This window comes from Callionymus lyra, chromosome 3 (assembly GCF_982586985.1).
Source record: "Callionymus lyra chromosome 3, fCalLyr1.hap1.1, whole genome shotgun sequence".
Lineage (NCBI taxonomy): Eukaryota > Metazoa > Chordata > Actinopteri > Syngnathiformes > Callionymidae > Callionymus > Callionymus lyra.
In genome coordinates this window covers 8,229,944-8,248,261 of record NC_141820.1, presented here as the reverse complement: position 1 = coordinate 8,248,261, position 18,318 = coordinate 8,229,944, and the positions used below count along the sequence as shown (strand labels likewise).

General features: G+C 33.4%; 1 protein-coding gene across 2 annotated transcripts; it reads right to left on the bottom strand.

Annotated features, from left to right (window-relative positions):
- Window positions 1-2,456: 2,456 nt before the first annotated feature.
- On the bottom strand, window positions 2,457-16,590 carry rrm2b (ribonucleotide reductase M2 b). 2 transcript variants are annotated; one of them, XM_087785662.1, is made up of 9 exons: window positions 16,451-16,590; window positions 14,811-14,975; window positions 14,637-14,753; window positions 13,581-13,714; window positions 11,461-11,555; window positions 11,262-11,395; window positions 5,744-5,848; window positions 4,343-4,456; window positions 2,457-3,323 (listed from the first exon to the last, which is right to left on the bottom strand). In XM_087785662.1, the coding sequence occupies exons 1-9, from the start codon at window positions 16,511-16,513 to the stop codon at window positions 3,171-3,173; spliced, it is 1,080 nt and encodes a 359-aa protein (XP_087641788.1). In that variant the 5' UTR covers window positions 16,514-16,590; the 3' UTR covers window positions 2,457-3,170. The 2 variants fall into 2 exon arrangements, with proteins under 2 accessions (XP_087641788.1, XP_087641790.1); XM_087785664.1 differs by having other exon boundaries at window positions 14,811-14,972; window positions 16,451-16,568.
- Between the last annotated feature and the right edge of the window lie 1,728 nt (window positions 16,591-18,318).

Here is an 18,318-nt window from a genome sequence, read left to right as displayed (position 1 = left end):
TCCACTGATCCATCACTTTATTATCCTCTATCATCCACTGATCCATCACTTTATTATCCTCTATCATTCACTGATCCATCACTTTATTATCCTCTATCATCCACTGATCCATCACTTTATTATCCTCTATCATCCACTGATCCATCACTTTATTATCCTCTATCATCCACTGATCCATCACTTTATTATCCTCTATCATCCACTGATCCATCACTTTATTATCCTCTATCATTCACTGATCCATCACTTTATTATCCTCTATCATCCACTGATCCATCACTTTATTATCCTCTATCATCCACTGATCCATCACTTTATTATCCTCTATCATCCACTGATCCATCACTTTATTATCCTCTATCATCCACTGATCCATCACTTTATTATCCTCTATCATCCACTGATCCATCACTTTATTATCCTATATCATCCACTGATCCATCACTTTATTATCCTCTATCATCCACTGATCCATCACTTTATTATCCTATATCATCCACTGATCATCACTTTATTATCCTCTATCATCCACTGATCCATCACTTTATTATCCTATATCATCCACTGATCATCACTTTATTATCCTATATCATCCACTGATCCATCACTTTATTATCCTCTATCATCCACTGATCCATCACTTTATTATCCTCTATCATCCACTGATCCATCACTTTATTATCCTATATCATCCTCTGATCCATCACTTCATTATCCACTATCATCCACTGATCCATCACTTTATTATCCTCTATCATCCACTGATCCATCACTTTATTATCCTCTATCATCCACTGATCCATCACTTTATTATCCTCTATCATCCACTGATCCATCACTTTATTATCCTCTATCATCCACTGATCCATCACTTTATTATCCTCTATCATCCACTGATCCATCACTTTATTATCCTCTATCATCCAATGATCCATCACTTTATTATCCTCTATCATCCACTGATCATCACTTTATTATCCTCTATCATCCACTGATCCAACACTTTATTATTCTCTATCATCCACTGATCCAACACTTTATTATTCTCTATCATCCACTGATCCAACACTTTATTATCCTCTATCATCCACTGATCATCACTTTATTATCCTCTATCATCCACTGATCCAACACTTTATTATTCTCTATCATCCACTGATCCAACACTTTATTATTCTCTATCATCCACTGATCCAACACTTTATTATTCTCTATCATCCACTGATCATCACTTTATTATCCTCTATCATCCACTGATCCAACACTTTATTATTCTCTATCATCCACTGATCCAACACTTTATTATTCTCTATCATCCACTGATCCAACACTTTATTATTCTCTATCATCCACTGATCCATCACTTTATTATCCTCTATCATTCACTGATCCATCACTTTATTATCCTCTATCATCCACTGATCATCACTTTATTATCCTCTATCATCCACTGATCCATCACTTTATTATCCTCTATCATCCACTGATCATCACTTTATTATCCTCTATCATCCACTGATCCATCACTTTATTATCCTCTATCATTCACTGATCCATCACTTTATTATCCTCTATCATTCACTGATCCATCACTTTATTATCCTCTATCATCCACTGATCCATCACTTTATTATCCTCTATCATCCACTGATCCATCACTTTATTATCCTCTATCATCCACTGATCCATCACTTTATTATCCTCTATCATCCACTGATCCATCACTTTATTATCCTCTATCATCCACTGATCCATCACTTTATTATCCTCTATCATTCACTGATCCATCACTTTATTATCCTCTATCATTCACTGATCCATCACTTTATTATCCTCTATCATCCACTGATCCATCACTTTATTATCCTCTATCATCCACTGATCCATCACTTTATTATCCTCTATCATCCACTGATCCATCACTTTATGTTCCTCTATCATCCACTGATCCATCACTTTATGTTCCTCTATCATCCACTGATCCATCACTTTATTATCCTCTATCATCCACTGATCATCACTTTATTATCCTATATCATCCACTGATCCATCACTTTATTATCCTCTATCATCCACTGATCCATCACTTTATTATCCTCTATCATCCACTGACACAGCAACTTTCTTGGGATCGAGGAATAAAGAAACAAATCCACCTCCATTTATTGTTATCTGGTGAATTTTTTTTATAAGGAAGAAAGAAGATTTTGTGGTGATTGGAAACTTTACTATATGAGTACAAATCTGTGCTTTTTAAAGACTCCAAGCTTGGATGAAATAAAATGTATTACTACAAATGGACAACAAAAATATTAAAATTATATGATTCATTAAAATATATATATATTAATGGAAAAAAAACCTGTATACTTTAAATAAGCGGATGAAAGACCAATACACTGTATCATCAGTGTATGTTTGAATATATATATATTTTAAACAAATGGATTTATAAATAAATAAATAACTGTATCTTTATTGACAAAAGTGACGATACATTTAACGATTAAAAAAATACATCTTCATGAAGAAAACCTTTATTTATTCAGTGGTATTACAGAAAAAAAAATCAACAGTAACCGCTGAGTCAGCAAAAAACAAATCCGGTGATTGACAAAATAAAAGCTAATTTAAGAAAATATATTTCCTCCTGAGTGACCTACTTATCTTAAACCTTTTCATTTTATAACCGTTTCTGCTCCTTTATCCTTGTTTTTGTTTTTAAACAACTCTTACTGACCCAAATTGAATTCTTAATTTAATTTATAATTTACTGAAATGTTCAAACATATTACAATATAAATAAAAAAAACTAAATCTCAGAGTCGACTGATGGATTATCAGCTTCTTCAAATCCACGTAATGAGGGAAAACGTTCAGTCGCAGGAGTTTTTAATAAAGAGTAACTTCTTGATGTGAGGAACATGTTTGTCGACACATTTATAGTTTATTTGAGGTAAAAAAAAATGACATCATTTTAAAAACATTCTGCAAAAATGTATAAATAAATAGATTTATTATCTTCAAACCGTCCAGGATTCTACATTCATGATTGTTTCTTTGTTTCTGACAGAACACGACGTAACCGGATCTCCTCGTCGTGGAGCGAGCGACTCACGAGTCTTCGGGATCTTAAGGCGGGAGTGGAAGTGAACTGAGCGTCCCTTTGGTTAAAAGTCGGCGTCGAGGGTGAAGGCGTTCTGGTCGCCGCTCGACATGACTCCAAACTTCTGGTACTCGCCGACGCGTTTCTCAAAGAAGTTGGACTTTCCTTCCAGCGAGATGAATTCCATGAAGTCGAACGGATTCACGACGTTGTAGATCTTTGAAGACACGGAAAAGACGAACAAATGAAAATGCTTCAGATAAAAAAGAGATTGAGAAGAAAACTTTTGAAACTTTTTCCACTTAAAAAAATAAAAACCTTAATTGTTTGGGGATTTATTAATGAAGATACACATAAATAAAAACATTTTTATTAAAAAAAAGTATTTTAATAAAAATAAAAGTTCCTTCAATCCCCCACACCTTTTAAGAAAAAAGTTGATTTAATAACATTCTCTTTTATCTAAATAAATTATTAAATGAAAAAAGATTTCAAAATGTTTTTAACTTGATAAAAAATATAAATATATATATAACACTACAACAAAAAGGGGATTCAATAATTAAGGGTCAAACCTACAATATGGACCAGACACAAAAAATAGATATTTTGAAGAAAACTGTTGAAGTCCAAAAATATTTCTTTATTTAAACAAGTGTTTTTTTTTTTATTGAAGTTGAAGAACAAAAAGAATTGAACTTTTTTTAATTGAAGTAACTTTTCTTTTGGTCGAAGTTCCTTTTTTTTTTATCGAAGTAACTTTTCTTTTATTTAAGAACAATTTATTTTGGTCGAGTAACTTCTTTTTTTGATTGAAGTAACTTTTCTTTTGGTCGAAGTAACTTTTTTTTTATTGAACTAACTTTTCTTGGTCGTAGGAAGATTTTTTTGATTTAAATAACTTCTCTTTTGGTCAAAGTTACTTTTTTTTTTAATTAATTTTAACTTTCTTTTGATTGAAGTACTTTTTAATGAAAAATTTTAATGAAAGTACCTTTTCTTTTGGTCGAAGCAACTTTTCTTTGATTGAAGTAACTTTTCTTTTGGTTGAAATAACTTATTTTTATTGATTGATTGAATTGATTTTCTTTCTGTATTTATTTTTTGATAAAAGCAATATTTTTTATTGAAATGATAGTTAAAAAAATTGAACATAAGGTAAAAAGTTAAAAAAATTAAGAAACAATTAAAGACACAAACAAATAAGTGTCAGATTCACATCAATTCTTCTGATACCTTAGTCAGTCCGAGGTCAGCGAGGAGTCGATCGGCCACGAACTCGATGTACTGTTTCATGAGGTCACAGTTCATCCCGATCAGTTTCACCGGCAGAGCCTCCGTCAGGAACTCCTGCGGAACAAACACGTGATCATTTGTAGAAGAAGAAGGAGAAGAAGAAGGAGAAGTAGAAGTAGAAGTAGAAGTAGAAGTAGTAGAAGAAGAAGAAGTAGAAGTAGAAGTAGAAGTAGAAGTAGAAGTAGAAGTAGTAGAAGAAGAAGAAGTAGAAGTAGAAGTAGAAGTAGAAGTAGAAGTAGAAGTAGAAGTAGAAGTAGAAGGAGAAGTAGAAGTAGAAGTAGAAGTAGAAGGAGAAGTAGAAGTAGAAGTAGTAGAAGAAGAAGAAGTAGAAGTAGAAGTAGAAGTAGAAGTAGAAGTAGAAGTAGAAGTAGAAGTAGAAGGAGAAGTAGAAGTAGAAGTAGAAGTAGAAGTAGAAGGAGAAGTAGAAGTAGAAGTAGAAGTAGAAGTAGAAGTAGAAGTAGAAGAAGTAGAAGTAGAAGAAAAAGAAGTAGAAGAAGTAGAAGAAGTAGAAGAAGAAGCAGAAGAAGTAGAAGAAGTAGAAGAAGAAGAAGTAGAAGTAGAAGTAGAAGAAGTAGAAGAAGAAAAAGAAGTAGTAGAAGAAGAAGAAGTAGAAGAAGAAGAAGAAGTAGTAGAAGAAGAAGAAGAAGTAGTAGAAGTAGAAGTAGAAGTAGAAGTAGAAGTAGAAGTAGAAGTAGAAGAAGTAGAAGAAGAAAAAGAAGTAGTAGAAGAAGAAGAAGTAGAAGAAGAAGAAGTAGTAGAAGAAGAAGAATAAGTAGTAGAAGAAGAAGTAGAAGTAGAAGTAGAAGTAGAAGTAGAAGTAGAAGTAGAAGAAGAAGTAGAAGTAGAAGTAGAAGAATAAGTAGAAGAAGAAGTAGAAGTAGAAGTAGAAGTAGAAGTAGAAGTAGAAGTAGAAGTAGAAGAAGTAGAAGTAGAAGTAGAAGTAGAAGAAGTAGAAGAAGAAGAAGAAGAAGTAGAAGTAGAAGTAGAAGTAGAAGTAGAAGTAGAAGAAGTAGAAGAAGTAGAAGTAGAAGTAGAAGAAGTAGAAGAAGAAGTAGAAGTAGAAGTAGAAGAAGTAGAAGAAGTAGAAGAAGAGAAAGAAGTAGTAGAAGAAGAAGTAGTAGAAGTAGAAGTAGAAGTAGAAGAAGAAGAAGAAGAAGAAGTAGAAGTAGAAGTAGAAGAAGAAGTAGAAGTAGAAGTAGAAGTAGAAGTAGAAGTAGAAGAAGTAGAAGAAGACGTAGAAGTAGAAGTAGAAGTAGAAGTAGAAGTAGAAGTAGAAGTAGAAGTAGAAGTAGAAGTAGAAGTAGAAGTAGAAGTAGAAGAAGAAGAAGAAGAAGAACTGACCTGTTCGATGCTGACAGCTTTGCTGATGATGTCATAGACTCTGTCGGCGGAGGGTTTGACCAGCAGGTGGCTGTAGAGCAGACACGCGAAGTTGCAGTGAAGACCCTGAAGACATGGACGTGTTTGAAGACATGGACACATGGACGTGTTTGAAGACATGGACGTGTTTGAAGACATGGACGTGTTTGAAGACATGGACGTGTTTGAAGACATGGACGTGTTTGAAGACATGGACGAATTTGAAGACATGGACGTGTTTGAACACATGGACGTGTTTGAAGACATGGACGAGTTTGAAGACATGGACGAGTTTGAAGACATGGATGAGTTTGAAGACATGGACGTGTTTGAAGACATGGACGTGTTTGAAGACATGGACGAGTTTGAAGACATGGATGAGTTTGAAGACATGGACGTGTTTGAAGACATGGACGAGTTTGAACACATGGACGAGTTTGAAGACATGGACGTGTTTGAAGACATGGACGTGTTTGAAGACATGGACGAGTTTGAAGACATGGATGAGTTTGAAGACATGGACGTGTTTGAAGACATGGACGAGTTTGAACACATGGACGAGTTTGAACACATGGACGAGTTTGAAGACATGGACGTGTTTGTCAAACGGATTTTAAAAAATCAAGAATAGCAAACATGATGATGGAGTCAATATTTGGGAGCACGAGGCTGCAGGCGCTTCTGACTCGATTGACTTCTTGCTCACGATGAGTAAATAATGGGAGTCGCGGTTAGTTTGTTAGAGAAAAATATTAGAACCAATAACCTTCAAACAAAACCCTCTTTCTAGGATCTTCACTGGAAAAAAGTCAGGAAATAAATAACAATAACTGTGAAGTAAATGATAACAAAATAACCCTCTTTGGATTCTTCCAAAAAAAAACAACACAACCAGTAGCTATGTAGCATTTTTACACCATCAAGAAGTTTTACAATGAAAATAAAAACCACACAAAACACCTCGAGTCACGGTATATGAGTCACTCAACTAGTTTTAAGTTATTAAGTTATTTTTGTACAAAAATATTAATTTACACAAACTACCTCGTGCTGCTTGAACTCTAAATAAAACGTGACTTACAAAAACAAAACTCTGCAGCCAGAATTCTGAGCCGCTCTAGTAGAAGAACTTACATTTCTCTGATCCTTCAAACTCTTCACTGGCTGCCAGTTTCTTTCAGGATCAACTTTAAAATTCTGGTTCTTACTTCTATATCTATATCTGATCCAGACGTACACCCCAGCTCGGGCTCTGAGGTCTGTGGATCAGAATCTACTGATGGTTCCTGAACACGGTTCAGGACCAGAGGAGAGAAATCCTTCCAGACTGTTGCTCCTAAGCTTTGGAACCATCTCTGTGTTTGATGATCTACTGACTCCTTCAAGAAACATCTGTGTTTGATGATCTACTGACTCCTTCAAGAAACATCTGTGTTTGATGATCTACTGACTCCTTCAAGAAACATCTGTGTTTGATGATCTACTGACTCCTTCAAGAAACATCTGTGTTTGATGATCTACTGACTCCTTCAAGAAACATCTGTGTTTGATGATCTACTGACTCCTTCAAGAAACATCTGTGTTTGATGATCTACTGACTCCTTCAAGAAACATCTCTGTGTTTGATGATCTACTGACTCCTTCAAGAAACATGTGTGTTTGATGATCTACTGACTCCTTCAAGAAACATCTCTGTGTTTGATGATCTACTGACTCCTTCAAGAAACATCTGTGTTTGATGATCTACTGACTCCTTCAAGAAACATCTGTGTTTGATGATCTACTGACTCCTTCAAGAAACATCTGTGTTTGATGATCTACTGACTCCTTCAAGAAACATCTGTGTTTGATGATCTATTGACTCCTTCAAGAAACATCTGTGTTTGATGATCTACTGACTCCTTCAAGAAACATCTGTGTTTGATGATCTACTGACTCCTTCAAGAAACATCTGTGTTTGATGATCTACTGACTCCTTCAAGAAACATCTGTGTTTGATGATCTACTGACTCCTTCAAGAAACATCTGTGTTTGATGATCTACTGACTCCTTCAAGAAACATCTCTGTGTTTGATGATCTACTGACTCCTTCAAGAAACATCTGTGTTTGATGATCTACTGACTCCTTCAAGAAACATCTGTGTTTGATGATCTACTGACTCCTTCAAGAAACATCTGTGTTTGATGATCTACTGACTCCTTCAAGAAACATCTGTGTTTGATGATCTACTGACTCCTTCAAGAAACATCTGTGTTTGATGATCTACTGACTCCTTCAAGAAACATCTCTGTGTTTGATGATCTACTGACTCCTTCAAGAAACATCTCTGTGTTTGATGATCTACTGACTCCTTCAAGAAACATCTCTGTGTTTGATGATCTACTGACTCCTTCAAGAAACATCTGTGTTTGATGATCTACTGACTCCTTCAAGAAACATCTGTGTTTGATGATCTACTGACTCCTTCAAGAAACATCTGTGTTTGATGATCTACTGACTCCTTCAAGAAACATCTGTGTTTGATGATCTACTGACTCCTTCAAGAAACATCTGTGTTTGATGATCTACTGACTCCTTCAAGAAACATCTGTGTTTGATGATCTACTGACTCCTTCAAGAAACATCTCTGTGTTTGATGATCTACTGACTCCTTCAAGAAACATGTGTGTTTGATGATCTACTGACTCCTTCAAGAAACATCTCTGTGTTTGATGATCTACTGACTCCTTCAAGAAACATCTGTGTTTGATGATCTACTGACTCCTTCAAGAAACATCTGTGTTTGATGATCTACTGACTCCTTCAAGAAACATCTGTGTTTGATGATCTACTGACTCCTTCAAGAAACATCTGTGTTTGATGATCTATTGACTCCTTCAAGAAACATCTGTGTTTGATGATCTACTGACTCCTTCAAGAAACATCTGTGTTTGATGATCTACTGACTCCTTCAAGAAACATCTGTGTTTGATGATCTACTGACTCCTTCAAGAAACATCTGTGTTTGATGATCTACTGACTCCTTCAAGAAACATCTGTGTTTGATGATCTACTGACTCCTTCAAGAAACATCTCTGTGTTTGATGATCTACTGACTCCTTCAAGAAACATCTGTGTTTGATGATCTACTGACTCCTTCAAGAAACATCTGTGTTTGATGATCTACTGACTCCTTCAAGAAACATCTGTGTTTGATGATCTACTGACTCCTTCAAGAAACATCTGTGTTTGATGATCTACTGACTCCTTCAAGAAACATCTGTGTTTGATGATCTACTGACTCCTTCAAGAAACATCTCTGTGTTTGATGATCTACTGACTCCTTCAAGAAACATCTCTGTGTTTGATGATCTACTGACTCCTTCAAGAAACATCTCTGTGTTTGATGATCTACTGACTCCTTCAAGAAACATCTGTGTTTGATGATCTACTGACTCCTTCAAGAAACATCTGTGTTTGATGATCTACTGACTCCTTCAAGAAACATCTGTGTTTGATGATCTACTGACTCCTTCAAGAAACATCTGTGTTTGATGATCTACTGACTCCTTCAAGAAACATCTGTGTTTGATGATCTACTGACTCCTTCAAGAAACATCTGTGTTTGATGATCTACTGACTCCTTCAAGAAACATCTCTGTGTTTGATGATCTACTGACTCCTTCAAGAAACATGTGTGTTTGATGATCTACTGACTCCTTCAAGAAACATCTCTGTGTTTGATGATCTACTGACTCCTTCAAGAAACATCTGTGTTTGATGATCTACTGACTCCTTCAAGAAACATCTGTGTTTGATGATCTACTGACTCCTTCAAGAAACATCTGTGTTTGATGATCTACTGACTCCTTCAAGAAACATCTGTGTTTGATGATCTACTGACTCCTTCAAGAAACATCTGTGTTTGATGATCTATTGACTCCTTCAAGAAACATCTGTGTTTGATGATCTACTGACTCCTTCAAGAAACATCTGTGTTTGATGATCTACTGACTCCTTCAAGAAACATCTGTGTTTGATGATCTACTGACTCCTTCAAGAAACATCTGTGTTTGATGATCTACTGACTCCTTCAAGAAACATCTGTGTTTGATGATCTATTGACTCCTTCAAGAAACATCTGTGTTTGATGATCTACTGACTCCTTCAAGAAACATCTGTGTTTGATGATCTACTGACTCCTTCAAGAAACATCTGTGTTTGATGATCTACTGACTCCTTCAAGAAACATCTGTGTTTGATGATCTACTGACTCCTTCAAGAAACATCTGTGTTTGATGATCTACTGACTCCTTCAAGAAACATCTGTGTTTGATGATCTACTGACTCCTTCAAGAAACATCTCTGTGTTTGATGATCTACTGACTCCTTCAAGAAACATGTGTGTTTGATGATCTACTGACTCCTTCAAGAAACATCTCTGTGTTTGATGATCTACTGACTCCTTCAAGAAACATCTGTGTTTGATGATCTACTGACTCCTTCAAGAAACATCTGTGTTTGATGATCTACTGACTCCTTCAAGAAACATCTGTGTTTGATGATCTACTGACTCCTTCAAGAAACATCTGTGTTTGATGATCTACTGACTCCTTCAAGAAACATCTGTGTTTGATGATCTATTGACTCCTTCAAGAAACATCTGTGTTTGATGATCTACTGACTCCTTCAAGAAACATCTGTGTTTGATGATCTACTGACTCCTTCAAGAAACATCTGTGTTTGATGATCTACTGACTCCTTCAAGAAACATCTGTGTTTGATGATCTACTGACTCCTTCAAGAAACATCTGTGTTTGATGATCTATTGACTCCTTCAAGAAACATCTGTGTTTGATGATCTACTGACTCCTTCAAGAAACATCTGTGTTTGATGATCTACTGACTCCTTCAAGAAACATCTGTGTTTGATGATCTACTGACTCCTTCAAGAAACATCTGTGTTTGATGATCTACTGACTCCTTCAAGAAACATCTGTGTTTGATGATCTACTGACTCCTTCAAGAAACATCTGTGTTTGATGATCTACTGACTCCTTCAAGAAACATCTGTGTTTGATGATCTACTGACTCCTTCAAGAAACATCTGTGTTTGATGATCTACTGACTCCTTCAAGAAACATCTGAAGACATTTTTATTCATGCAGGCTTTTCCTTGATTTTCTGGAACTCCTGTATTGTTCTTGATGTTGTCTTTACCTTTTAAGTATATCTTTTTTGAGTTTATTTTTTATTGTTTAAGTGCTTTATGACCCTGGTCTAGAAAAACGCTCTATAAGTTTAAAATACTTACTTACTTACTTTGTTTTTTTAAACATTTTTCATCATATTTCAGCTCTTTGCTCCTCCCTCTTGGATCGACGGCCCCTCGTTAAGGTCACAGTATATAATGTTTATTTTGACGTATAAAGATAAAAAAAAACAACAACATCACACCTCCTGGAACATTTAGGTTGGAGGTCCGTGACTGAGGCTCGTGGGACTGAGTTGGACTCTCACCTCGTCGCGGCTGATGAGCTCGTTGGAGAAGGTGAGTCCAGGCATCAGGCCTCGTTTCTTCAGCCAGAAGATGGAGGCGAACGAGCCGGAGAAGAAGATTCCCTCGACCGCCGCGAAGGCCACGATTCTCTCTCCTTCGGACGAGAAACCAAAACGTTAACGGTTTCATCGCGACACAAGTCCACGAGTGTTTTCTCACCGAAGGTGGACTCGCTGTCGTTGATCCACTGGATCGCCCAGTCGGCCTTCCTGCGCACACACGGCATGGTCTGGATGGCGTTGAACAGATGTTCCCTGAAGGCATCACGGGTTAGTGACCTGGACCTGAGACATACCTCTGCCAAGCAGCTCATTCTCAGCCAACATCAAGTTCTTTGATACACATTTACATATGTATGAATCAAAAATTCAAGCAAAAAAAGTAATTCAATCAAAAAAGTTACTTAAATTAAAAAAGTTACTTCAATCAAAAAGAGTTACTTCAATTAATAAAATTTACTTCAATCAAAAAGAGTTACTTCAATCAAAAAAGTTACTTAAATTAAAAAAGTTACTTCAATCAAAAAGAGTTACTTCAATCAAAAAGAGTTACTTCAATTAATAAAAGTTACTTCAATTAATAAAAGTTACTTCAATCAAAAAGAGTTACTTCAATCAAAAAGAGTTACTTCAATTAATAAAAGTTACTTCAATTAAAAAAGTTACTTCAATCAAAAAGAGTTACTTCAATCAAAAAGAGTTACTTCAATTAATAAAAGTTACTTCAATCAAAAAGAGTTACTTCAATCAAAAAAGTTACTTCAATTAAAAAAGTTACTTCAATCAAAAAGAGTTACTTCAATCAAAAAAGTTACTTCAATTAAAAAAGTTACTTCAATCAAAAAAGTTACTTCAATTAAAAAAGTTACTTCAATTAAAAAAGTTACTTCAATCAAAAAGAGTTACTTCAATCAAAAAGAGTTACTTCAATTAATAAAAGTTACTTCAATCAAAAAGAGTTACTTCAATCAAAAAAGTTACTTCAATTAATAAAAGTTACTTCAATCAAAAAGAGTTACTTCAATCAAAAAGAGTTACTTCAATCAAAAAAGTTACTTCAATTAAAAAAGTTACTTCAATCAAAAAAGTTACTTCAATTAAAAAAGTTACTTCAATTAAAAAAGTTACTTCAATCAAAAAGAGTTACTTCAATCAAAAAGAGTTACTTCAATTAATAAAAGTTACTTCAATCAAAAAGAGTTACTTCAATCAAAAAAGTTACTTCAATTAAAAAAGTTACTTCAATCAAAAAGAGTTACTTCAATCAAAAAAGTTACTTCAATTAAAAAAGTTACTTCAATCAAAAAAGTTACTTCAATTAAAAAAGTTACTTCAATCAAAAAGAGTTACTTCAATCAAAAAAGTTACTTCAATTAAAAAAGTTACTTCAAACAAAAAAAGTAATTCAATCAAAAAGAGTTACTTCAATTAAAAAAGTTACGTCAATCAAAAAAGTTACTTCAATTAAAAAAAAGTTACTTCAATCAAAAAAGTTACTAAAATTAAAAAAGTTACTAAATTAAAAAAAGTTACTTCAATTAAAAAAAGGTACTTCAAGCAAAAAAAGTTACTTGAATTAATAAAAGTTGCTTCAATCAAAAACAGTTACTTCAATCAAAAAAGTTACTAAAATTAAAAAAGTTACTAAATTAAAAAAAGTTACTTGAATTAATAAAAGTTGCTTCAATCAAAAAAAGTTACTTCAATCAAAAAAGTTACTTCAAGCAAATAAAGTTACTTCAATCAAAAAAAAGGTACTTCAAGCAAATAAAGTTACTTCAATCAAAAACTTACTTAAATTAAAAAAGGTTACTTCAAGCAAAATAAGTTACTTCAAACAAAAAAGTTACTTAAATTTAAAAAAGTTATTTCAACCAAAAAAATGTTACTTCAATCAAAATAAAAAATTAATAAAAAAATTAAAAAAACTTCAATAATTTTTTTACATTCATATATACCAATATAAGATGATGAGGAAAATGAAAATATGATTTTAAATGTAAAGAACCAGGAAATAGTACCGAGCTCTTAGCCAATCACGGTGGAACTATTTATATTGAATTAATATTTTTATATTGAAAAGGCTAAAAATAAAAATAAATTGAATTAAATGTTTGGACTATAATATCTATGTGTAAAGATTATGTATTAATACAGAAACTTTACATTATACTTCATGAAAATATATATGAAGATTGTCTATGATTTTGAATTTAAAGAACATTTCTCGTCCAACGTTGGATCAACACTGAAGCTGCAAAGGTCACGTGATCCACTCGCCTCTCGTCCACGTCCTTGATGTAGGTGTTGATGAGCAAACTGTACATCTCCGAGTGAACCGTCTCCATCAGGATCTGGAAGCTGTAGAAGGAGCGAGCCTCAGGAATCTGGACCTCCTGACAGAACCGCTGCACCTGTCAGTCAAGAAGAGATCGTCATGACAACTTAATCCATGACAACACAGACTGACAGTGGTTTAACCCTTAAGGTTAAGGTTAAGGTGACCCTCGACCCCTTGACCCTGAGATAACACAAGGGTCATTGAGGTCTCTAATGTTTTCATGGAAATATATTCTATTTATTATCTATTTTGACAGAGACTCAAACCCAATAAAAAAAAGTTACTTCAATCAAAAATAAAGTTACTTCAATAAAAAAAAGTTACTTCATTAAAAAAAGTTACTATAATAAAAAAAAGGGTTTTCAATAAAATAAGTTACTTCAATAAAAAAAAGTTACTTCATTAAAAAAAGTTACTATAATAAAAAAAAGGGTTTTCAATAAAATAAGTTACTTCAATAAAAAAAAGTTACTTCAATTAAAAAAGTTACTTCAATGAAAAATAAAGTTACTTCAATAAAAAAAGTTACTCTAATAAAAAAAAGGGTTTTTAATAAAAAAAAGTTACTTCAATTAAAAAAGTTACTTCAATGAAAAATAAAGTTACTTCAATAAAAAAAGTTACTCTAATAAAAAAAAGGGTTTTTAATAAAAAAAAGTTACTTCAATTAAAAAAGTTACTTCAATAAATAAAAAATAAACTTAAATAAAAAAATTAATGACTTCAATGAAAAGAAAGTTACTTCAATAAAAAAATAAGTTACTTCAATAAAAAAAAAAGTTACTTCAATAAAAAAAAAATTACTTCAATTAAAATTAAAGTTACTTAGTAGTAGGAAGTGGTTTGTGGCTCAAGAACACGTCAACGAAATCCAGAGTTTCCCTCAAACCCTGAACTCCGTCTCCATCGAAACACGTTCTAATCCCACAACAACAAACCCCTCCCTGTAGTTATCAGACCAAATTTTTATAAATGCATCAAAACTTGATTCCCACCAGGTTTTCGTTGACGATCCCGTCGCTGGCGGCGAAGAAGGCCAACACGTGGGAGATGAAGTGCTTCTCGTCGGCCTTCAAGCAGTCCCACTCGCCCAGGTCTTTGGACAGATCCACCTGGAGAACCAGCACGGTGACTTGGTGGTTCAGGGACAGAAGAGGACTCTGACTCACCTCCTCCACGGTCCAGAAGGAGGCCTGCGCCTGCTTGTACATCCTCCAGATGTCGTGGTACTTGATGGGAAAGATGACGAAGCGTCTCGGGTTTTCTCTGAGCAACGGTTCATGTTCAGTCTCGGCAGCGTTTGTGAGGACGACGTCCTTTTGGTTCGAGTCCTTCTGTCACAAAACCATTAGGATCCGAGTCAACATTAGGATCAGAGTCATTGTTAGTATCCGGGTCATGAGATGTTTTATTATCGTGTGTCTTTGTTTTAAATCAATCATTTTTGATCAATAATATAATATTAATACGAAAGAAAAACATCATATGAATACGTAATGAAAACAATATGAATACGTAATAAAAACAATATTAATATGTAATAAAAACATATTAATACGTAATAAAAACAATATTAATACATAATAAAAACACAATATTAATACGGAATAAAAACATAATTTTAATACGGAATAAAAACATAATTTTAATACAGAATAAAAACATAATTTTAATACGGAATAAAAACAATAGTAATACTTAAACAAAACCCAATATGAATACGTAATAAAAACATATTAATACGTAATAAAAACAATATTAATACATAATAAAAACACAATATTAATACGGAATAAAAACATAATTTTAATACGGAATAAAAACATAATTTTAATACGGAATAAAAACAATAGTAATACTTAAACAAAACCCAATATGAATACGTAATAAAAACAATATTAATACATAATAAAAACACAATATTAATATGTAATAAAAACAATATTAATACATAATAAAAACACAATATTAATACGGAATAAAAACAAAATATTAATATGTAATAAAACATAATATTTACACGTAATAAAAACAATAATAATACGTAATAAAAACACAATACTAATATGTAATGAAAAATATTTATACATAAAGATAAACATGTGTAGAAAAAAACAAAATAAATAAACGACTTCTAATTTTATTTGCATGTTAAAGAACGGTGCAATTGTTGTGTAAATATACATTTACCTATTGATACATTTCAACATTACTTTATTTATTTATTAAATCATTCGACATTTACTTATTTCGAAAAACAAATAAATGTATATAAACACTCAAAGAGAGCCGTTCTTCTTCGAAAAAAAACCCTAAAAGAAATGTGTTATTCTAGGACATCTATCCACACATGTATTTATAAATGTATTGATGTGTTTATATATTAAATACTAATTGTGTAATTTATCGTCCTTCACACGGGAAACGAAAAAGGTCGCTTTAAACCCGCGCATGCGCAGTACGAAGTTAAACCCACAACAAAGAGGGCGATATTGACAATATTCGAGCTTTTAAATCAAACTAACGTTATTTCTGACGACATTTCTAAACAACTCGACAACTGGCTTCAGATCGATGACGCACATGTGTCATATTAGAGTTGATCTGACGTCATCGCTGTTCAAATACACTTGTCCTGCTTCAAGTATAAATATTAAACAAATAAATCCACGCATTTGAAGCGAGAAACTTCGCGTATTATTCGATCGATTTACAATAATATTACAATATATATCATATATAATAACGACGTCGTTATATTCAGTGTCACGCAGCTTCCGTTCTGTGGACAAAACAACGTAATTCTCACCAAGTTGTTGCGAATGTCGCTCACTGGGTGTTTATCCAGGATCTGTATGTCCTGAGAGTTCATCGTTCAGCTGTCAGTCATTCGTGAGTGACAGGCTCGCGGCTCCGCACATTTATATAGCGACGGCGTGGAGGAGGCAGGAGCTCACCAGCGCCCCTGGCGGCCGAGAGGTGGTGAGTCACCTCAGGAAGCCTCGAGGAATCATTAACATGATTAGTTTTTATTTACTCGGTATTTACTCGGTATTTACTCGTTATATACTCGTTATTTACTCGTTATTTACCGCTAACGTGCTCGTAACATTCGGTTTTGTAAGTTTCTAACCCAATAACAGGATTATTAAGAGTAATTCCACTTATCTGACATTGAAGTATCCAAAACGTTTATTTCTACTACTAAAATCAACAAAAACTCTCTTTCTTTGGAGAATAAATACATCAAATAATTAATGAATACACACCTGATCATTACTATTTAATAATACATACAATTCACGTCAATTGTACAAATATTAGCTATAAACAAGATTCTAATCGTTTCCATGTTTAACAATGAAACGTCAGATTATAAAAAATATATTGAAGTGTTTTATTTCATTTATTAAATAATTTTGAGATCATGTGGATAAGAAAACAAAGCTTTTATTAAATCAATGTTTGACATTCATCTTAATAATAATAATAACAATAATAATACATATTTTCTCCACTTTTTCTGCCAATTTATCAACTTTTCAATTCTTGAATCGTATTGTTTTATTGACATTTATACATTTTTAATTTCCTTAAATTGTCTTGTTTTATAGACATTTATCAACTTTTCATTTCCTTAAATTGTCTTGTTTTTTAGACATTTATCAACTTTTCATTTCCTTAAATTGTCTTGTTTTATTGAAATTTACCAACTTTTAATTTCCTTAAATTGTCTTGTTTTATTGAGGTTTTGCTGTTTTCAATGTAACTGTACTGTGACCTTGAATACCTTTAAATAAAAATGTATTATTACTTCCATGTATTTTCAAACTTTGTCTGCTACTTAATAGACGTATTATCCTCTCATTTAAGATAAAAAAGACTGTAAAACATAAATAAAAGACTGTTGACAGTTGAAAGTAGACATTAGTTAAAGTCAGTGACTCAGTGTTTCTCATAGAGACTCACGAGAGACAGTTTAACGCTGCAGGCTCTACTTTTATAACCTTTTATTTATGTCAACAAGTGCTAATTTCATAACACGTCCGCTGGTGAAAACAGGAATAGAGATAATTATTTAGATGAAAATGTCCTCCAGAGATCAGGAGTGAGCTCACCTGTTCCTCAAGAACCCTGTGAAGACGCCACCAGTCGACGCACAAACACAAGAAGCAGAAGTTTGTGACGAAGCATTTGTGATAAAATATCTTCAATGATTCAATAAACAGTACATGCTGGTGTGTGTTCATTTATATATAGTATTTGGTAGGTTTTAGTGTCCAGACTCTGTTCATTCGTATCACGATACAGGGTCAATGATACGATATATTGTGATACTGTAGCAAGGATATATGTGTAGTATTGTCCAGTACTTGACTCTGGTGTTGTAGTATTTACAGACCACATGACTCTTGACGAAGTCGTAACTGCTTTCATTTGTTTTCAAACCAAAATATGTCCAAACATCAGCTTTAAAAGCTGCTGGAGTCACTGTATCCTCTCGTCCTCAGTCATCGCAAAGGATTTCATTGTTCCTTTAGCTGCGGAGGACATAATGACTGCTGCCATCTAGAGGCCGGAAGATTAAATCCAATACAAAAATGTTCAATAGTTGCATGTTAAGTGTAAATAAATAAATAAAATAGAAAAAAATTGAATTTTTTTAAAAACTTTATT

Coding starts and splice junctions, on each gene's coding strand:
- rrm2b (XM_087785662.1), bottom strand. CDS start 16,513: ATGAACTCTCAGGACATACAGATCCTGGATAAACACCCAGTGAGCGAC. Junction 5,849..11,261: donor AGCTCATCAGCCGCGACGAG/GTGAGAGTCCAA, acceptor CCATGTCTTCAG/GGTCTTCACTGCAACTTCGC. Junction 3,324..4,342: donor CTGACCTCGGACTGACTAAG/GTATCAGAAGAA, acceptor GTGTCTTCAAAG/ATCTACAACGTCGTGAATCC.